The sequence below is a fragment of the Ovis aries genome, chromosome 17 (assembly GCF_016772045.2).
Source record: "Ovis aries strain OAR_USU_Benz2616 breed Rambouillet chromosome 17, ARS-UI_Ramb_v3.0, whole genome shotgun sequence".
NCBI classification, from domain to species: Eukaryota; Metazoa; Chordata; class Mammalia; order Artiodactyla; family Bovidae; genus Ovis; species Ovis aries.
Genome location: NC_056070.1, coordinates 53,802,406 through 53,825,189, shown reverse-complemented (window position 1 = coordinate 53,825,189; position 22,784 = coordinate 53,802,406). Strand labels below are relative to the sequence as shown.

General features: G+C 41.7%; 1 protein-coding gene across 1 annotated transcript; it reads left to right on the top strand.

Moving 5' to 3' along the window:
• The first annotated feature begins 2,492 nt into the window (after nucleotides 1-2,492).
• RNF34 (ring finger protein 34) lies at nucleotides 2,493-22,750 on the top strand. The gene is made up of 6 exons (XM_012097773.4): nucleotides 2,493-2,593; nucleotides 14,276-14,494; nucleotides 17,498-17,905; nucleotides 19,396-19,497; nucleotides 19,755-19,956; nucleotides 21,811-22,750. Exons 1-6 carry the CDS (start codon nucleotides 2,588-2,590, stop codon nucleotides 21,999-22,001), a joined length of 1,128 nt encoding a protein of 375 aa, XP_011953163.1. The 5' UTR covers nucleotides 2,493-2,587; the 3' UTR covers nucleotides 22,002-22,750.
• The last annotated feature ends 34 nt before the right edge of the window (nucleotides 22,751-22,784 follow it).

Sequence of the window (22,784 nt, the reverse complement as noted above, 5' to 3'; positions counted from 1 at the left end):
AGAAGTCTCAGGGCTGATCTCCTTTAGAATGGACTGGTTGGATTTCCTTGCAGTCCAAGGGACTCTCAAGAGTCTTCTCCAACACCAGGTCAAAAGCATCAATTCTTCGGTGCTCAGCCTTCTTCACAGTCCAACTCTCACATCCATACATGACCACTGGAAAAACCATAGCCTTGACTAGACGGACCTTAGTTGGCAAAGTAATGTCTCTGCTTCTGAATATACTATCTAGGCTTCAGGGGGTTCCAATTTCAAGTATTTAGCAACTGTGAACTTGTGTATACCCTCTTTACTTCCTTTTTTAAAAAACGTTTTTCTTATTTTTTTCAATGTTATATTCCTTCTCAGTCTTCCAGAAGAAAGAATTCAAACTTTGTTTTAAGTTAGGCACAGAAAAAGGTCATCCTCAAGAACTGCAGTGTTAAAATGGTCTCGAATACAATCTCTCCCTACTATTGTTTTAATTGCTTTTTCCTGGTCACTCTTCAGGAAACTGCATTAACTGCGTGTGTGTGCTTTGCTTCTCAATATCTTTATTATCATGATCACAGCTTTACTGAGATATAATTCACATACAACTCACTCATTTAAATGGTACAATTCAGTAGTTTTTAGTGTATTTACAGAGTTGGGCAACCATCACCACAGTAAATTTTAGAATATTTTCATTGCCCCCCCCCCCCAGAAACCCCTGGGCCCATTCACAAATCCCCCTAACCACCTCAACCCTAAGCAACTACTACTCTACTTTGTGTCTCTCTGGATTTGCCTCTTCTGGACATTTCATATGCGTGGACTCATATATGGCCTTTTGTAACTGGCTTCTTTCACTTAGCATCACACTTTCAAGGTTCATTCACATTATGACAGGTATCAGTACTTCATTCCTATTTTAGTTAATTTTCCATTGTGTAGACCACATTTCATTTATCTGTCAAATAATGGACACTTGGGTTGTTTCCACTTTTTGACTATTATTGATTACGCTGCTATGAATGTTCATGTTATAAAGCTTTTTGGTGGACTTACTTGGGTTTTTATACCTAGAATTACTGGGTCATATGGTAATTGTGTTTAATATTTTGAAGAACTGCCAGTTTTCCAAAGCAGCTGCACCATTTTAGCGTCACATCAGCAATGTAATTAGAGTTCCAATTTCTCCAAATCCTTAACAGCGTTTATTATCTTTTTTTTTTTAGCCATCCTAGTGGGTGTGAAGTGGTATCTCATTGTGGTTTTAATTTGCATTTCCCTGATGGCTAATGATGTTGAGCATCTTTTCATGTGCTTAATCATTAACTCTTCAGGTAGACCTGCCAGCTTCCTTTCTAAAGAGGGAGAAATATGACTTTGTACCACCAGCAAATTTTTATTGAGTTTGTGCCTGGATCATTAGAAGAATTAATACTTTCTCCTCCATTGAGATTCAGCTGCCGCTCCCACACGGTGAATGAAAGTCTTTCTTTGCATTTTTCCAAAGAAAATCCAGGACTATAGAAGCTAAACTGTATTATCTGAGCAGTGCTTTAAGCCAGAAAAATAAGTAAGCGAGTACACAACGAGTATTATTGCAGCCTAAGTGGGATGGCTTTATGTTTTAATCTGACATAGTACATATAAGCAAATCTATTCAAAAGCAATAGACTAGACTTAGGTCCCCATGAGAAGAATTGACATCTTTATATCTCTTTCTCTACTTAAATATTTAAGTACTGGTTAGATGGGAGAGGAAGAATATAGGAAAAACTACGGAGTGTCATCAAATCAGGCTGAAGAAATCAGTACTTTAATTTACAAACTAATTTTCTCGATCCAAATAAAGTCAACTCCAAGGACTCACCTTAATTCTCTCACCGTGCTAGGATTTGGTTATTTTGAACATCGCTCTAAAAGAGCTGTTGGGATCTGAGAACCGTTGGTTCTTCAAGTGTTTTCAATAAACCTTGATTTTTAAAGCCGAGTCCTTGCGTGAGCAGCTGCCACTGCTCAGTGGACGCTCCAGAGAGGAGACCTGAGGTCATTACCGAGTGTGAGAGGCTTGACCGTCTGGAGAGGAAATCCGAGGCCCTGCTTTGACCGTTATTATTACAAAAACCTTCCAACCAAACCGGCTTTTTCAAATTTACCACGCCCCTTACCGCCCTCACCTCCCAGAGAACTTGACCACCCAGCCTTAAACCCAAATCTCTGCCCCACAGATTCTTCAGGGTATGCTGACTCCGATTTCAGCGACCCAATGAAGAGAACCTCTGGGAGTGTACCTACCGGCACCTCCCAGACCCGCCCATCTCCGCCTGCGGCGGAATGGATTCTTCCTTAGCCTACCAGGCAGAGCTAGAGGCCCCGCCCCATTCCCGCCCCTTTACTGGCTTTGGGGCCAGGCCCCCGAAGTGTCGGCTTCGGATTGGCCGACTCGGCCGCCACTCGGGGCGCGCCGCGGGCGTGGCCACGCCCCTTACGTCTGGACGCTGGGTCGCCCAGAAAGGCCCCGTAATCGCCGCCCAGAAGGAAGGAGGGCGGTTGTGCTAGGAGCTGCTATGGTGCTGAGTTCCCTGGCAGAGCCGACCCAGACGCGGCGGTCGCGGCCATGAAGGTGAGGGGCCGGTGGGGCCGGGCAGTCCCTCCTCGTCTCTCCTATTTGGCCAGGGCGCCTGAAGCGCCTTCTTTTTCGCCTCAGCTGTTACCCCGCCGGCACCACGGAGAGCTCCGCGGAGACCTGGGGCGGCGGGGAGGGGGTGACCCCGACCGGCGTCTGGGACCCTGACCCGCAAGTGGGTGTCCTGGGCTGTCGGCCGTTCCCAATTACCACAGCGCTTCGGACAGCGAGGCCGAGGCCGGGGGAGAGGCCGGGCGCCCCCCGCCCTCATGCTTGGTGGGCCCCTCTCGGCGCCGGGCCCTGTCCGCGTCCTTGGGAGCCGGAGGCAGACCCACCGGTGTTTACCTCATCCTCTGTGCCTTTGCCTACAGCGTGCCCTCTCCCGTCCCGAGTCCTTGAACTAACCCAAATGTCGGGAGCACCACGGGACTGTCGCAGGACGGCAACTACGGGACGAAGGGAAAAGGAGTGGTGCGGAGAGTCGTAAAGGCTCGGGCTAGGCTCCCTGTTAGAAATACCTCAGGGCGGGGATCCCAGCCTGAAGGATCTGTTTACAGGCTTAACACTGGGGCCGTGACCTAGAGCGCTATCAAACCCAGTGTGTCTCCGTCGCCGCTAGTTACGCAGCAAGTAATTTGACAGCTTGAGTCTTCAAGGTGGGTGTGAGAGCGTGGGAGCATCACTGAGTGAGAAGTTTAGGGGAAGGCGGGGAGATTCTGGCCCACTTTTCGGAACTGATTCTCTCAACTCTATCGCTGAGAATTCTGAAGAACTCTGGGTACAACAATCAATTCAAGTATTGATTCAAACCAAGTGGGATGAGTCATAAGGTGATAGTCTTTCAGACTTAGATGATTTTTTTAAGTTCTGTGAAGAGGTGTGATTGACAGTGGGTTAAGAAAAATAACAGAGTGAACCGCTAGCTTAAAACTCTACTTTCACAAAGCCCCAAGGAAATATTTTGTTGAGCATTTCCCATATGTTAGCTAAGAGGGATATTTCATGCATAGAAGTAATTCATAATACAATCGCATCCTTTGGGAGTTTGCCAACCAAAAGAGAAGAGACATTCTCAAGAGACCACATTCTGAGGGAGAATTTGATGTAAGGTATCAAAAATGCAAAACCCTCAGGAGCAAGAAAGCATTTTTTCTGGCTATAGGAAGCAAGGAAGATTTTTGGAATAGGTAACTTCTGAACTGGATGTTAAGTATGAGTATATTCAAAGAGCTTCTTTTAACTTCCCATTTCAGCCATGAAATGTTTCAACTTTGAATTTACCTATTAAGGTATCTAAAACTAGCTTTCTTTGCTGAAAACCATCATCTTGCTGTGTTTTATTAATAAGATCCAAAAACAAAGCAGGAATCTTTATACATAACTCCTCAAAGAATGTTAGTATCTTTATTAGTATTAAATTTGTGACCTACCAAGAAACAAGGTGTCAAAGGGGAGAATGAGGGGCAAGTCCAGTGTTGAAATCTTTTCAGGAGTGTTTTTGAATTTAGGTGGAAGATGCTGCTTTCTGAGTTGAAGTTTTAAAAACCAAATTGGATGGGATTTGAAAATGTAAAAAGACATTTGTGAAACATATTGTGAAACAAAGTACAAACCTGATAGACCAGTCTGAACGAGACAATTATGAAGATTCTGTTTTCCATTTAAATTTCTGTGAATACTGGATTCATAAAATTTAGGATTTGAGCTGTTTATTAACTTTGTTTCTCACTAGGATTAATTATATGGTGTCATCTGCAGATTTCTGGGCAGGATCATTGATTCCTGATGTCATGAAATTCTAACATATGAATGTTCATCAAAGCAAGTACTTCTTTCACTGGAATTAAAATTAATTTAAAAGTCAAGCAATCAGATAAATACATCTTCACACAGACCCAGGAATAGGAGCTGGTTTTAGTATATGTATAAAATGGGTATTTACTTTCTTTAATTTTGGGGGGAGGAGTCTAGAAAATGTTGTTTTGAAATAGGTTTATGTCTCAAAGATTCAAGTAACTGTTTTACCTTTGAGTAGTATCTAATTAACTTCCTATAAGGGATTTTAAGAAAATACAAATTAGTGTCGTATGTTCAGTTCAGTCGCTCAGTTTGCAACCCCATGGGCTGCAGCACGCCAGGCTTCCTTGTCCATCACCAACTCCCAGAGCTTGCTCAAACTCATGTCCATTGAGTTGGTGATGCTATCCAACCATCTTATCCTCTGTCATCCCCTTCTCCTGCCTTCAGTCTTTCCCAGCATCAGGGTCTTTTCATCAGGTGGCCAAAGTATTGGAGCTTCAGCATCAATCCTTCCAATGACTATTAAGGACTGATTTCCTTTAGGGTTGACTGGTTTGATCTCCTTGATGCCCAAGGGACTTTCAAGAGTCTTCTCCAACACCACAGTTGAAAAGCATCAATTCTTCAGTGCTCAGCTTTCTTTATGGTCCAACTCTCAAATCCATACATGACTACTGGAAAAACCATAGCTTTGACTAGACGGACCTTTGTCAGCAAAGTAATGTTTCTGCTTTTTAATACGCTGTCTAGGTTGGTCATAGCTTTTCTTCCAAGGAGCAAGTGTCTTTTAATTTCATGTCTGCAGTCACCATCTGCAGTGATTTTAGAGCCCCCCAAAAATAAAGTCTCTCACTGTTTCCATTGTTTCCCCATCTATATGCCATGAAGTGTTGGCCCAGATGCCATGATCTTAGTTTTTTGACTGTTAAGTTTTAAACTGGCTTTTTCACTCTCCTCTTTCACTTTCATCAAGAGGCTCTTTAGTTCCTCTTTGCTTTCTGCCATAAGGGTGGTGTCATCTGCATAACTGAGGTTACTGATATTTTTCCCTGCAATCTTGATTTCAGCTTGTGCTTCATCCAGCCTGGCATTTCTCATGATATACTCTGCATATAAGTTAAATAAGCAAGGTGACAGTATACAGCCTTGACATACTCCTTTCCCAGTTTGGAACCAGTCTGTTCTTTCATTTCTGGTTCTAATTGTTGCTTCTTGACCTGCATAGAGATTTCTCAGGAGGCAGGGAAGGTGTTCTGGTATTCCCATCTCTTTAAGAATTTTCCATAGTTTCTTGTGACCCACACAGTCAAAGGCTTTGGCTTAGTCAGTGAAGCAGAAGTAGATGTTTTTCTGGAATTCTCTTGCTTTTTGTATGATCCAACAGATGTTGGCAATTTGATCTCTGCTTCCTCTGCCTTTTCTAAATCCAGCTTGAACATCTGGAAGTTCTCTGTTCACGTACTGTTGAAGCCTAGCTTGGAGCATTTTGAGCATTGCTTTGCTCTTGTGTGTCTTATGTTAGTTTGATTTAATTTTCCTTCCTGTTTTTCCGTATTTATATTGATTTCCCCCTTAATTGTGCTAATAATGTTCATTGTTCCAAATTCAAATGAGACATCAAGAAGAAAGTAATCTGTTTAATGTAATTTCTTTTTTTCTTTCTCTTTTCCCTGAAAGGTGGGGGAGTGGTGCTAAGGGTTAAGTATACTGTTTAAAAAAAGAAAACCCAAACAGAAAGAAGACAACATTTATGATCTCCAGAACACGTTATTGTAAAAATCAGTCAATTTGGTCAAATGTCTTGCATAAAAATATTACATTTTTAAGACCAGCATTTGTTTTTGCAGCCTGCTTAATGTTCAGATGGTATGAGAGAAAGAACTTAGGATGCAGAGTTTCTTCCTTTGTGGTATATGGTCTAATACTTGATCATTAAGGTAGCAGAGTTGCTGGCATATTATATTTCAGTTGAAGCACCAGTTTCAGTAAGAAATCCTTTGACGTTTTAAGAAACTGTGTTCCTCCAGTGGCTCTAAATAGGGTAAAGGTTTTTGCTTACTATATTAACAGTTTCTTCTGGTTTACTTTAAGTTCTGTAGGGAAGTTTAACCTCATTAAAATTAAAACTGTAAAACTTATTCTTTTGTATCATGGGTACTGAGATTTGAAATGCCTTGTCTTATTGTTAACACAAGGACATTGAGTTTCAGCAAACTGAAGGTTGTTCACAGTTTAAACACAGAGTTTTTGATGATTGAGTTCTCTGAAGAAGCTTCCACTAGTGGAAGAACTGAATTCCTGCCTGGTCCTTATAACTTCTTACAGCATCCAAGAAAACTAATGTTTCTGAAATGGGAACTTTTAGGTTTATCCTTAATTGTGTAAATTATTACCACATTTAGAGTTAAAGCAAGCAATGCTTAGGAGGTGGCTTCATGATCACCTAGTTTAGTCAAAAGCAAATGATTTAGACTATGATCATTTAGCTTATTTAGCTTTCCTCATAGCTCAGCTGATAAAGAATTCACTTGCAATGCAGGGGACACTGGTTTGATTCCTGTGTCAGGAAGATGCCCCTGGAAAAGGGATAGGCTACCCACTCCAGTATTCTTGGGCTTCCCTGGTAGCTCAGATGGTAAAGAATCTGCCTGTAGTGCAGGAGAGCTGGGTTTGATCCCTGGGTTGGGAAGATCCCCTGGAGGAGGGCATGGCAACCCACTCCAGTATTCTTGCCTGGAGAATCCCATGGACAGAGGAGCCTGGCGGGCTACAGCCCATGGGGTTGCAAAGAGTGGCACAGGATTGAGCAAGTAAGCACAGCACCCATGATCATTTAGTTTTTTGCTGTTTTCAAACGCATTAACTCCCCCTGCTTCCTGATTTAGTCTTCGTGGAAATCAGTATAGCTTTTCTTATTCTTCATTCTAGTTTGCCTGGCTACTATTAAATTTGGTGGACCCATTAAAAGGGGTCACATCCTGATATAGTTTAGAAGAGGATTCAAAGTTTGTAGTAAACTTTTTGTTAATTCTCTCAGTTGAGCATTTTAGAAGTCTCCCCTGCCCTCAACCCCTAGCTATTCTAAAAAACACATTAGAACACACACACAGGCAGCAGCTGAACCTTGAGTCACTGAACACACACAACATACACACACACAAGGCAGCAGCTGAACCTTGAGCCACTCAAAAACTCTGGCATTGTGCCAGAAAGAAGGCTGGGCTACTGCTCTCCCAGGGAAACAACACATTTCCTCTTGCCTTTGTTGACTAAAATGATGATTCAGAATGAGCCTCTATTGTGACTCTGACTGAGGAACACCAGAGAGTGCTTATAAAATTGGTGGTCTGGTACTGTTGTGGAAATAAGTGTCACAGCACTGGAAACTGTTAGTCCCACTCTCCTGCAAATTGTCTAGGTTTGTGAGTAACAAACTAATCTGGAGGAGAGGGACTTTCCTCTTCATTCTCTAGGAAGAAACAACGCAGGAGGAACACTTTCAGCCTTTCTGCTACTAGAAAATAAAGAGAAACTTCTATGTTGGTGATCTTAACAAAGGAGCTAAACATGCTTGACTCAGTACTTTCCTGGGACCTTCTCAGATCTCACTTCTTTTGGTTGGGATGACACTCTGGTTAGCTGGATGGTAAGCTGCTGTTGGCCAGCTGTGTAGGTAATTGGGTGACATGTTATCAAGACCAGTTGGCTGCAGAGCTAAAGTCATGTTCTCCCATTGGTGTTACCAGTGAAAAAGCAAATATTAAAATTCTATTTGTCTTATCTGTTTACTCAGTTTTAGAATGTGAATGACCAAAAAAAAAAGTGTTATTGGCTCCCTAAGATCTTGGTGCACTGGCTTTGGGGAAAAAAAAAAAAAAAAAAAGAGCTGGCATTGGAAACCAGAATAACATGAAGAGATCTAGGTGTCTGGAGCAGTTCAGATAAGAAACTTTAAAACTTAATTTCTTACTGTGGGTCATGTAAGTTTTTAATATGATATCTGGTTCTTAACTGATGCCAGGCAGGCCCTGGTTCTGTGGCTAATCTGTTCAGAAATAATTTTAGTCTTAACAGGATGTGTAGGAAAGGGATTAGGTTTATCAGGAAAGTCATTTATTTTCAGTAGTCATTGATGGCTAGAAAATCAGCTGCAAACAGCTACATTCCCTGAGCTAGGAGTTTTGTGCCAGACATAAGTAGATGGTTGCCTTATTCAGTTATTCTCTATGTTGTTTTTGAACTATATTCATGGCCAAGAGAGGAAATGTCACCATCTTTACAGACTATTGTTCCTTCTAACCTCTTGGGTTCATGTGGTTTAGTCTGTTCAGTCCTGCTGTCAACCATGGTCCCAAGTAAGGTTTAGAATTGTTAGTCACATATACCCAGATCGTAGCTTTAGTTTTCAGAGATCCAGACTTTGTCTTTTTTTTCATGGAAGGGTAGTAGGTTTGTTTGTTTGTTTGTTTGTTTGTTTAACAAAGTAAGCAACTGAAAGATGGATGGTGACCTATATTTAGGTGACACACCTCTTTGTAACTGAGGCATAGCAACAACTTGAATTTACTGCAATTCCAAAAACCAAAGAGCTGTGTCTTGTGTACTGTCTGCCTAGAAATTGTGTTTGCTCAGAATATTCAGAAGAAAATGGAATAGTTTGGAAAATATGCTTCAATCTTACTATCAAAAGATGATCAGAGTGTAAATAAAAGCAAAATAAGAGAAGGCAGGCCGATTAAACTGGTAGAAGATCTTAGAGGACAGGGAAAACAGAATTGGAAAGAACATGAAGTTGGTTCTCTAAAGCTCTTCAAGGGAGGGTGCAAGAAAGAGGGCTTTTTGGTTACAACTCCCCTAGATTCGGGAACTGGGCTCCAAGGAAGCGTAAGAGTCAGAGAGTCAAAAGCTCAGAGGATAAATTCATGTTGCCCCACCTGCCCCCTTCCCAAGAGCACACATTCAACTCAGTTGTTGGGAAAATGCTCTCTTAAGTTGTTCCTTAATTGCTTCTGGAGATTCTGTCACTTGAAAAATGGGACTGTTAGTGTGTGTGTTGTATACTCAGTCATGTCTGCTCTTTGCGACCCATGGACTGTAGCCCACCAGGCTTCTCTGTACAAGGATTCTCCAGACAAGAGTATTGGAGTGGGTTGCCATTTCCTCCTCCAGGGAATCTTCCTGACCCAGGGATCGAATTCCCATCTCTTGTGTCTCCTGCATTGGCAGGCAGACTCTTCCCTGCACCATCTGAAGCCCTGGAACTGTAATACCAAGCAGTAACAGAAGTTTGGATAGATTTGAAAGGGAAAGATTAGTATAGGACACTTCAAGTACTATTAACTGAATGGCAAGGTAACAGTTGTTAGGGAGGGTCCTTGTGCCCCAAGGGAACATCAGAAGAAATTTAGGCAATTAGGACTTTAAGGGAAAGTGCTAGAAGATGAAACATACTAATGGAAGTCAGGGAGATGGAGCCTAAGCCTGGAAGCTTCATCTTTTGCTTGGATCCTTCAACTTAGAGGTGAGGAATGACAAAAATAGTTTGCGCAATGGCTGTTTTTGATGGACGTAGAAATCACTCTTTCTTCCAATATTGGAGATTGCACACAAGAAAAGGTGTAGAGGAATAAGTTAGAAAATAAGAAATTTGGGCCAAAAAGCAAAGAACAAATGAAGGACGGCATCAAATTTCAGCCTAAGTTCCAGGCTAATAATGTGTGGTAAAGGAGAGGAACTAATTTAAAAACCAGAGTAAATTGTTGAAAACTCAAGCTGAGCCTATCTGAAAGAATTAGGGGAAACCATGGAGGGAAAGGAAGAACAGAAAGCATATCCCACTACTTGGGGCCTGGGGATGGGACATGGGGTGGGGAGTATACACAGGTCATGAGGAGCACGTGATAGAGGTGTTGGTCCTAGAACTCTAGAGGCACAGGCTTCAGAAGTAACTGCAGCCCCTTCCACTTTGGAATCTCTGAGTGATTCTCCAGCTGAAATGATGGAGGCAGGAAGGAGAAATCTAGACTCAGCAAGTGTTAACCATTTAACCTCGACTGTATGTTCACATCACATGGGGAATTTTTTTTATAGTTGACCTTTTTCTCTTTATTAAAAAATTTTTAATTGGAGAATAATTGCTTTACAGTGCTGTGGTAGTCTGTCATACATCAACACGAATCAGTCATATATGTCCCCTCCCTTATGGGCCTCCCCCACCCCAAATTCCATATTCCACCCCTCCACATAGGGAATTTTTTTTTTTTGTTAGTTTTGATGCCCAGACTAGTTAAATCAGAATCTTGGGGCTCAGTATTTTTTACGGCTCTCCTGGCCAGTCCAACTACTGTCTTAAGGGCAGTTTCACTGGCCTAGGCAACTCCTTAGTGAGAGGCAGTGACAGCAGCCTCTGTAGTACAAGATTAAAAATACCTGCTCCAAAGAAGTGGGGGAGGTTGAGTCACTAGAGAGATCACTTTCATTTCAGCACTGGGGTGCCAGAAAACACAGTCTTAAAGGGGAAATAGAAATGAAGTTTTTAAGATACGCTGAATGGTAAAGAAAGGTACCTGGAATAAAACTGGTAACTGGGCTTCCACACAGTACGCACAGGTAGATTTACCCTTTAGCGGGATGTGAGGAATATTCTCTTATTGGGAGATTATTCTCATTTTGGGGGATTTTGTTCAAAATTGAGTTCACAGATCTAAGGAAGCGGAAACAGATTTTCAGTGTTTCAGATTTTTCTTTTTTTTCCCCTCTGGTATGGTCTTTGGCTGATTTGTACCAAATATTATGTTATAGCAACACATTTTTGCCTGGGACAGTGCTCTGGGAGTTGGCTTGGGCTTTGTGTTTTAATTTTTATTTTATAATGAAATAACTGAAAGATAGAAGCATTCTTTCCATTATATTCCCTTCTGGGGAATGAAAAGGAAATTTTCTCCCCTTTATAGAAACGTGAGGAATTGGATGAAATTGTTACCTTCCAATATTGATGTCTACACAGAGATTCAGTTGCTTTCCCAAAAACAAATTCTTCTATTCCCTTCATCAGAACTGTGTGTATTTTCAACCTAGAATTTTAATGGTTTTACTCATTAACATGGTTTGAAAATTTGTATCCTTCCTTTACTCTCATTGTAAAAGTGTTTCGGGCCAGAAAGAACAGAATGTGCAACAGAGCTACTTTTAAAAAGGGAGTATCATTCATTTTTTTGGCCTGCAAGGTCAGAATTTTTTCCATCTTTATTACTCTTTCTTAACAAGACACAATTTGAACTTTTTAGGTAGCAGGAAAAATTTAATTACATTGCCTTTTTAAAGAAGTATCATAATGAAACCTTTTACAGAGTTATTTATCAATTAGTCATGGTGATGCAACTATAGAAAGAAATTCTGTTCATGAGGAATTTTTACTGGAGTTAAGACAATATCACCCAGGAATTAAAAGGGTGCTAACCACAATTTAATCATTTAGAAGTTAGGTCAGCAGGAAGCTAAAGCATCTCAAAACTATACTTCTTTAAACTCTTGGAATGAAAAAAGTTTTTCCTGGTGGTGCTTTCTGTAGTTGAGGTATTCCCCCCAAAATATTATGTGCAAATTGAATATTTTGAAAACATTCTCAGTTGTTTTAAGAGCCCACTGTTTAAAGCACTGAGGGTGAATCCTTTGCTAAAAAAAAAATCACTTTAAATGGACTGTTAGTAAATCTGGATTTTTATGTTTTTATGTTTAAACAAATCATGGCTCTAGGGTCTGAGGTATGTATTTATTTAAAGGTATGAACTATTAATTATAACTTAACCTGACTTTAAAGGTATCACTATGTCTTGAGAATTATAGGGTTTGAAGCCATATAATACTTAAGTCAGTGACCCTGATGCTTAAGACTGTTTGAACCTTGTATTGTGGTTTCATGTTTCTTTACCTTCTCTTTTCCCGGTATTTAACATAGCATACTACTTCTGGTGGGCTTCTCAAGTGGCGCTAGTGGTGGAAACCCGCCTGCCAATAGAGGAGGTGGTTCAATCCCTGGGTCAGGAAGATCCCCTGAAGAAGGGAATGGCAACCCATTCCAGTATTCTTGCCTGGAGAATCCCAAGGACTGGCAGGGTACAGTCCATGGGGTCACAAAGAGCCAGACACAACTGAGCACTTGAGCACACACACGCACTACTTCTGGGTAGTAGCAAGAATGGCATGATCCTTCTCTAACATTCCAAATAACCTTTTAAGATTGTTTATAAAAAAGTTTTTTAAGAGCTCATTGGATGAACAGTAAATGTTTGACAGAGTTAGATAATGAAGGGACAGCGTACTGTTGTCATGTTTGCCCTTTTAACTAGTAAGACCTCACCTACCTGGAATTCCACTACTTATCACATTACCTAGAGTCTAGAATGTGCTTAATCAGGACAAGGGGCAAGAGCTCACTGGTTCCAAACACCGTAGCTTTTTGTTTTTAGCATGGGAAAATGCCTAAAGCCCTCACTGAAAATATATTTTTATATACACTTCTAACAAGCTTGGTTATCAGGTTTCTAAGTACAGTGAAAAAAACGAAGTTGCTAGAGGTAGCTATAGTGATAGCAGTGATGATTCACAGAAAGGGAAGAGATGGGAGAAAACATAAAAGGCAGCATATTAGTTTCAAGCCACTTAGTGGTGTAGCAAATAGCCCTTAGACCTCATAACATCATTATGGTTATCGAGTTATCAAAAATTGTGTTCAGTATTGTTTGCTTGTAAAAATTTTCCTTAATGTTAATATATACATTCTTTTTAACAAATATTTATTTGGTTGTGTTTGGTCCTGGTTGTAATAAGCGGGATGTTCATTGCGGCATCCTGGCTCTCTAGTTGTGACGTGCAGGCTCTGGAGAACTCTGTGACCGGCTTTGTTGGCCCATGTCATGTGGGATCTTAGTTCCCCGACAAGGGATCAAACCTGTGTCCCCTGCACTGCAGAGTAGATTCTTAACCACTGGACCACGAGGGAAGTCCCTAATATTTTCTTTATAAAGATTTGGAAAGCAGGGGAAAACTCCAGAAAACAAATTATATGAGATCTACATGATAACCTAGAGAGTGCCTCAGTTGGCATTTTGATGTTTTCCCAGTCATTTTTAAAAAACCAAAAAAGTATTCATATGCCATAGTTTATTATGTCCAGTTACAAATGAGAGGACCGAAGTTTAATGAAATTAAATAATTTGAATTTATATTCTTTCTGCTAAATGATAGGAAAAACTGCTTCAGCCTACAGAACAGTGCTATCTGTAGTCACCAGTCTTTAAGGTTGCCAGGTAGAATACAAGACACTTAATTAGAATTTTAGATAAAGAACAATTTGTTGGGTGGGGTGATAAGCATTAACCCCAAATATCACACAGCATGTACTTCTATCCTGTCTTTTTTTTTTTTTTTCTGTGCTCTATGCACATACATCTCTAAGCATTTATGTGTGGGTTTTTTTGTTGTTTTTTTTTTAATGAAATTGGGTTCTTGTTGTATCTTTCTCCTTTAGTTAACAGTGTATCATGAGGATCCCCAAAGCCAAATATTCTTTGTAAATACCAGAATATTACCCACTGTCAAATAGCTTAAAATTTTGATGCTAAAAAGATAATCTCAATGGAACTTCCTTGGTGATCCAGTAATTAAGACTCCATACTTCCACTGCAGGAGATACCAGTTCAATCCTTGGTCAGGGAAGTAGAATCCCACAGGCCAGGCAGTGTGGCCAAAAAAAAACCCCTCACAATCTCAAAATTATTTAGGGCAAACATGCTTCTGCAGAATGGCATTCCTTAAGAATCCTGGAGAGCCCAGGTTCCGCTCAGCTTTAAACTGATGCCTGTTTTTGTTCCTTTTCAGGCGGGTGCTACGTCTATGTGGGCTTCGTGCTGTGGGCTACTGAACGAAGTCATGGGGACTGGAGCTGTCAGGGGCCAGCAATCTGGATTTGCAGGAGGCACTGGTCCATTCAGATTTACACCAAATTCTGATTTTTCTGCTTACCCACCAGCATCTGCAGAAGGGCCTAATATAGTTTGCAAAGCCTGTGGACTTTCATTTTCAGTCTTTAGAAAGAAGGTGAGTTGCATGAAATGTTATATACTAAAAACTTATGTGTCAGAATTCTTAACTGTATGTTATTTTGAATACTTTCTTCATTTCTTCTTATGCATGTCAAAAACTTAGTCCTAATAACCATTTCCCATTTGGAAAGTATTAAGTTGAAGGGGCTGTGTATCATCGCTCAGTTTTTCTGACTAGACACTATTATTTCTCATGATGCTCAGCCATCCTTTCTCCTGGATTCTGACTTTGTTTATCCACTTTGATTCTTCCTGATGCTGCTTATGTTCTGAAGCAAAAGATTTAATTAGTCAACAATCTGTTCAGAGATGATTTACTATGGCTCTGACCTCAAGTTTCAAAAAATATGCCCCTACCCATATGAACTCAAGTGAAGAAGTGACTATATTAATATTGACTATTGTTTAAAGATTCAACATACCACACTTGGGCTAAAACAGTTATTTTTTTTTTAGGACAGAAAGTCATTCTTTCTGAGAACCATCATATTGCTAGGTCATCTCCTAGTCTGTCAGTTTAGTCCTTTAAAATACTTAAGGAACAAGGTGTTAGCAAGGGTTGGTATTCCTAACCCCAAGCGGAAATGACCACATCTTAGTATCTTTAAGCTTTGCTCATGGAATGGCTTTGATTGTGATTTAAGGTTCTGCAAAGAATAGCAAGGAGAGATAAGAAAGCCTTCCTCAGCGATCAATGCAAAGAAATAGAGGAAAACAATAGAATGGGAAAAACTAGAGATCTCTTCAAGAAAATTAGAGATACCAAGGGGCCATTTCATGCAAAGATGGGCTCAATAAAGGATAGAAGTGGTATGGACCTAACAGAAGCAGAAGATATTAAGAAGAGGTGGCAAGAATACACAGAAGAACTGTACAAATAAGAGCTTCACGACCCAGATAATCACGATAGTATGATCACTCACCTAGAGCCAGACATCCTGGAATGTGAAGTCAAGTGGGCCTTAGAAAGCATCACTACGAACAAAGCTAGTGGAGGTGATAGAATTCCAGTTGAGCTATTTCAAATCCTGAAAGATGATGTTGTGAACGTGCTGCACTCAATCTGCCAGCAAATTTGGAAAACTCAGCAGTGGCCACAGGACTGGAAAAGGTCAGTTTTCATTCCAATCCCAAAGAAAGGCAATGCCAAAGAATGCTCAAACTACCGCACAATTGCACCCATCTCACACACTGGTAAAGTAATGCTCAAAATTCTCCAAGCCAGGCTTCAGCAATATGTGAACCGTGAACTTCCAGATGTTCAAGCTGGTTTTAGAAAAGGCAGAGGAACCAGAGATCAAATTGCCAACATCCTCTGGATCATGGAAAAAGCAAGAGAGTTTCAGAAAAACATCTATTTCTGCTTTATTGACTCTGCCAAAGCCTTTGACTGTGTGGATCACGACAAACTGTGGAAAATTCTGAAAGAGATGGGAATACCAGACCACCTGACCTGCCTCTTGAGAAACCTATATGCAGGTCAGGAAGCAAGAGTTAGAATTGGACATGGAACAACAGACTGGTTCCAAATAGGAAAAGGAGTATGCCAAGGCTGTATATTGTCACCCTGCTTATTTAACTTATATGCATAGTACATCATGAGAAATGCTGGACTGGAAGAAGCACAAGCTGGAATCAAGGTTGCTGGGAGAAATATCAATAACCTCAGATATGCAGATGATACCACCTTTATGGCAGAAAGTGAAGAGGAACTAAAAAGCCTCTTGATGAAAGTGAAAGAGGAGAGTGAAAAAGTTGGCTTAAAGCTCAACATTCAGAAAACTAAGATCATGGCATCTGGTCCCATCACTTCATGGCAGATAGATGGGGAAACAGTGGAAACAGTGTCAGACTTTATTTTGGGGGGCTCCAAAATCACTGCAGATGGTGATTGCAGCCATGAAATTAAAAGATGTTTACTCCTTGGAAGGAAAGTTATGACCAACCTAGATAGCATATTGAAAAGCAGAGACATTACTTTGCCAATAAAGGTCTTCTAGTCAAGGATATGGTTTTTCCTGTGGTCGTGTATGGATGTGAGAGTTGGACTGTGAAGAAAGCTGAGTGCCAAAGAATTGATGCTTTTGACCTGTGGTGTTGGAGAAGACTCTTGAGAGTCCCTTGGACTGCAAGGAGATCCAACCAGTCTATCCTAAAGGAGGTCAGTCCTGGGTATTCATTGGTAGGACTGATGCTAAAGCTGAAACTCCAATGCTTTGGCCACCTCATGCGAAGAGTTGACTCATTGGAAAAGACCCTGATGCTGGGAGGGATTGGGGGCAGGAGGAGAAGGGGACGACAGAGGATGAGGTGGCTGGATGGCATCACTGACTCGATGGACATGAGTTTGAGTGAACTCTGGGATTTGGTGATGGACAGGGAGGCCTGGCGTGCTGTGATTCATGGGGTTGCAAAGAGTCGGACACGACTGAGTGACTGAACTGAACTGAGGGTACAGATATTATAAAGTGGCGTCCTCTGTTTGCTTGGCTTGATGTTGAGAGATCAGTTGTCTTTCTCTTTTCTTCTCTGTGTTAGGCTTTCCCCTCTTCTCTTTACTTATTTTTTATTTTATATTCGATATATTTGATTAACATGTGAACAGCCCCCCTTCTCTTTAAACAGGAAATTTTCACAGGAAAAGAGCAGGAAGAGTATTTGTGCTTGTGCTTTTCTGCTCCATGTGGTTCAAGTCAGCTCTGCTTTGCTAATTACATGTTTGCACTCATGAGTGGAAAAGGTTTTAATTCATTAACACAAGAGTATATTTTTTTTTAAAAGGGCTATATTTGTACTTTGGTGAATCCAGACTGCCTCAGCAATGACTGTTTTGATTTTCACAGCTTTGAGAACACGAAACGCCCATGGGTCTGGTGCCATAGGGGGCTTCATAAAAACTAAAATTTAATTTTAATAGAAGACGAAAGGAAAACTAGGGCTTTTGCAGTGGCTTATGTCTGGCTCTCATTAAATGCTTCTTTTCTCTCTGTCTCTTCAGCACGTATGTTGTGACTGCAAGAAAGATTTTTGCTCCGTGTGTTCAGTCTTACAAGAAAATCTCCGTAGATGTTCCACTTGTCACTTATTACAAGAGACGGCCTTTCAGCGCCCTCAGTTAATGCGACTGAAAGTGAAGGATCTCCGACAGTATCTCATCCTTCGAAACATACCAATCGATACCTGTCGGGAGAAAGAAGACTTGGTGGACCTGGTCCTGTGCCACCGTCGGCTGGGCTCTGAGGACGACTTGGACACGAGCAGTCTCAATTCCTCAAGGTCCCAGACTTCTAGCTTTTTTACACACTCATTTTTTTCAAACTATACAGCCCCGTCTGCTACCGCATCTTCGTTTCAGGGAGAGCTTATGGGTGGAGACCGGACCTTAGGATCTGGAGCGCTGGCACAGGTACGAGGGTGCAGTTACCCCAAGGGCCTGGCACATCGTCTGCTCTTGGCCAGTGTGGTGGGGCCCTCAGGGCTGATGGCTCCTTGCTGAGCAGAGGTTCCACGCTTTGCTGAACTCTGCGCCTGCTGGCTCCCCTAGTGTGAAGCTCTGCACTTGGGTGCTGTACAAAGGGTCTGAAAAGAGCTTGTCAGTCTTGACCTTAGTTATCCCAGTTTCCTTAAATCCTATAGTTAAATACTAGCTGTTGATATAATGGCCGTGAAACATAGCACATAAGTGTTTACAGGATATAAACATTTTTACTATTTGTGTTTACTATTGAAACTAGTAAAAATGTTTACTATTTGTGTGTCAATGACCATGGAAACTATAAGGTAACCTAATGCCCAGTTGTCTTGCTACGGTAAAGTTGTGCTCATCTAGATATTGGGAAAGAGCCATCTGAATTAGCAACATGATATGGTTATTTACTCATTTCAAAGAAATGCCAGTGCAGAATGTTGTCCCAGTGAGGTCCTTGGGCATTCTGATGGAATAACATGCAAGGGCTTGTAATTAATACCCAATTTGTATATATGAATGATTCTAAAATGCTGAAAGAATTGTTTTGAACATTTCTCTCCATGTTTAATTTTCTTCTCTGAGGAAAGAGGTTAGAAGCAGAGGGAAATGTGGTCTAGTTGCTTTCTAAATAGTCATAAATTAAATAAGCCCAAGCTGGGCATTTTATTGTTTTGTCAAATGGCAGCTGGCACAATTATGATGCAAACACAAGATGCATGTGTCTGACCTTCGGGTCACTTTGGGGTATATGACACCACTCAGGAGGTGTGGGTTTTGGGTATTACAATATGGTGCTTGTGAACTACTAGGATAGAATACTTGAAATTGGAAATTGACATAGGGTTTCTGTTCTCCCTAAAGAAAAAAGTATCTGATGGTTGAGGAACTTCTAAAAACTAGAACTAGCATCCACCATCAGTGAATTATTCTAGAAAGCTTTGCTTGGAATTAGAAAGTCTAAGTATGAGATAGTAAGACTGAGATCTTTGAAATCAAATAGCCCTGACACTAGGGCTGATCTTAGAGCTTTAGTTTCTACCTGTATCTTAGAGGCTCCAGTTAAACTAGCCATGTGCAGGTCCTTTGATCAGGACACAGTGCAGTTTCATACGCTACTGGCTTTGGTATCCTGTGATGGGCCCTTCTTAACTCCTTGGGGAGTTAATATTCTGGTTAGACTTTTACAGATTCACATTCTTATAGGAATTTGACCTGTGAGATAACTATGGAAGGTTAGTTATTTAGAGAACCATGTGGGGCCCAACTCTTTGGGAGGGGCAGCAGCTCTCAGGACCCTGGGAAGGTGTGGAGTATACCAGGTGTTGGGGCCATTCTTAGGGAGGATGGCTGGAAGGGTTTTCTCTAGTATTAAATATGGGTTGATATTGCTAGGAAAAGTCCTGGCCTAATATCCATTATGTGTGTAGGAGCCCAGTGAAATAGCTTCAGCAAACACAGAAGACGATGACGATGATGACGACGATGATGATGATGATGACGACGATGATGAAGAAAACTTGGAGGAGCGGGTGAGACTGCCTGTGTCATTTGATTTTCCTGACATTTCTTCACCCTGGTAGGGAAAATACCCATGTGGACTTCCGCTAGATTAGCACAGGTTGTTGCTTCTAGTCTGAATGCAGCACAGCATATAGGACACAACAAGGACTCGTGAGAAGTCTGGGTCGAACCTCCAGGACCAGTGATGCCCATAGGGCAAATGTGGTACCCTCTTTTCCTTGCTGAATTTGCAGGAACAGCGGTAATGGATGCACTCTGATTTCAGACGCCTGGCCTCGCCAAGAAGAGAGTGAGAGCTTCTCTGTCTGACCTGTCAAGCCTTGAGGACGTGGAAGGGATGAGCGTGCGCCAGCTGAAGGAGATCCTGACTCGGAATTTCGTCAACTATTCTGGCTGCTGTGAAAAGTGGGAGCTAGTAGAGAAAGTAAACCGGTTATACAAAGAGAATGAAGAAAACCAAAAGTCATGTAGGTTTAGTTTTCCTTTTTTTTGTCCTTAGAGTAGCCTTCTTTAGGCTTTTTAAAACTGGGCTGTCTCTGTCACAATGAAGTCCAATTTATTTTTGAGAAAACTGTCCTTTGATTGAGTGTGAATTAGTCATGAAGCTGTTTATAGATCTTTTAAGCAGTAGGTTCATTATGTAATGTTGGCTTTGAGATCACCATTGCTGGTAAGTCAGGTAATCATTTGTTCAGTCTGTTTTTTCTTTCCATAATTTGTTAGAACTCTAATGAAATTCCTTGGATCTATAAAAAGGCTTCTTTTCTCACTCACCTGTCTTGCAAGCTGGTACTTAGGATTTAAAAGCTATAATTGAGATAATCAGTGGGGAAAAAAATTCTTTAGAGCCAAGATATTAAGTAGTTCTTAGCATTAGTATTAGTAGGTTTCTGTGTAAGTCATGAAAAGCTGAGGTTAAGAACTTCTAAACTACATACTGATGGAGCATGGAACAGAAATCCTCAGCTAGTAAAGGGTCAGGGCCACAGAGCATTTATAGGTAAGAGAAAAGAATTCAGTGGTGTTCAGACTGACAAATATTATGTTCTAATCTCAAAAACAGTCCTCCCATCATTAACTTTTATCATCTTGAATTTTTTTCTTTAAAAGCTGGTTATAACACAGCATTGGTTGATAAACAGGTCTATGCCCAGAATATGCAGAAAGCCTTTTGGCACACCTGTTTCTAAGATGATGCCACAATAGTAGACACAGGCATCTTAGTCACTGGAGCCTTTAGAGGCTTACGTGTCATCTTATTCCATGCACGCTTTCTACCCACTTTGCGGTAGTGGTGTGGGCCAAGAACTAGGACCTCAGAGGACAAAAATCTCTTGACATGGCAGTGTTTATTTCTCTTAAATCCGGAGACTACTGGCCCTTAGAGATTGGATTCCTGTTTGGTTTTCCTAACCTTCATGATTCCCATTGAGTCCTTCTGTGACCTGTGGAAGGGGAAACCTCACTGTCCAAAGCTCTGTTGTGGCCAAATCTCAGGCTGCAATGAACTTTTTAAAATCATTCCACACCTTTCTTGTTCAGAACCAGAAGGTGCCTTTTGAATAGACAGACCCCAACAGTACTATCATAGCCAGAAACACAGATGAATTTCAAGATACTTCCAAGACTCAGGGGGTGCCTTCCCCCAGTGACAGGCAACTTGATGTATGATGCTTTAATAAACTTTCCTCATGTTCCTCCTCCAGAGATGAGGCTTTGGAGTCTGTGACTTTCCCAAGGCCACACAGTTGGGCTGGAAATTACAATAATGTTCTGACTCTGAGGCTCCTGTATCAGCCAGCCTGGGGTTTCTTCATTTTTATTTACAGAAGCAAACCATTATTATCACAAAAACCTTGTACTATGTACGCATATAAAATAGAATCGGGGGTCCCCAGGTGGCTCAGTGGTAAAGAATCTACCTGCCAATGCAGGAGACACTAGTTTGATTCCTGGGTGGGGAAGATCCCCTGGAGGAGGAAGTGGCAACCAACTTCAGCATTCTTGCCTGGAGAATCCCTCGGATAGAGGAACTTGGCGGGCTACAGTCCTCGGGGTCACAGACGAGTCGGATACGATTTAGCAGCTAAACAACAGCAACATAAAATAGCATTAAATAGCTAACATTTGCTAGGCACATCATCCCTGGCCCTCAGCTTAGCATTCCTCATTTATTCTTCACACAACCCTACGAGGTGTCCTTACTGTGATTTCTAGGGGAAGGAAGCGAGGTGTGGAGAAGTGGGGACTGCTGCTCACAGTGGGGTCACTGGGTCCCTCCGCGGCCGTGCCCGCCACCTCAGCCCTCTGTTGCCTTTCAGATGGCGAGCGGCTGCAGCTGCAGGATGAGGAGGACGACAGCCTGTGCCGGATCTGCATGGACGCCGTCATCGACTGCGTCCTGCTCGAGTGCGGGCACATGGTCACGTGCACCAAGTGCGGCAAGCGCATGAGCGAATGCCCCATCTGCCGGCAGTACGTGGTGCGCGCTGTGCACGTGTTCAAATCCTGAAGCCCGCCCCCTGCGCTGAGCTCGGTCCGAGACATCTCCGTGCACAGAAGGGGACTGGAAACTTCCTGTTCGAAAGCTGAAGCTATTTTTAAAAAAATTACTTTCACTCCTAACTGGGGACGGGAAAGATTCATCCTGAGTTGCGGCCACACTGGTCTATGCCGTATGCCCGTCAGCCTGAGCACGGGCTCAGTTTCCCAGGTTCTGCTGGGCTCCCTCACAACGCCTCTGATCACTCCTCGCTCAAGTGGACTGCTTATGGCATCAGCTACTGCTCTCTTTGCAGGACATTTCTCGTTCTCTTGTTTCTCCTTCGTCCTATTTTTAACTCAGATGTTTGAAACTTCTGTTCTCTTTGGATGAGATCACTGTCTGCAAATGGCTGACATGGTACACGCTGAGCAGTGGCACCTCTGAATGTTCATTTTATTAGTCATGTATATTTTAAATGCTACTATTTGATGAATGTAAGTTTCCACATTGTTGCTCTTTCTGCGTTTCAACATCATTGGGAACAACTGACATTCTATAGTCATCTGCCAGGGCCTTAGACTAAACATGTCCATTTTTGTTCAGGTACAGCTTTTTCTAGCAAGGGCTGCATCTAGCTTCCTTCATTAGAGAAGTGTGTGTGTTGAATTCTTTATTAACGTGTAATCTGTTTACACTGTTTTGTATGGTGAAAGTGTATTTTCAGTGCTACCCACTAGCTAATTTGAACTTTAGGAATAAAACTAGATTTTAAGAAATGTTTTTATGGACACTTTTCCTGGTCAGTTCCTA

What these genes read in the sequence shown, in the direction of transcription:
- RNF34 (XM_012097773.4), top strand. An exon ending in TTTCAGTCTTTAGAAAGAAG is followed by an intron (nt 14,495 to 17,497) that starts GTGAGTTGCATG and finishes CTGTCTCTTCAG; the next exon opens with CACGTATGTTGTGACTGCAA. An exon ending in AAGAAAACTTGGAGGAGCGG is followed by an intron (nt 19,498 to 19,754) that starts GTGAGACTGCCT and finishes CTCTGATTTCAG; the next exon opens with ACGCCTGGCCTCGCCAAGAA.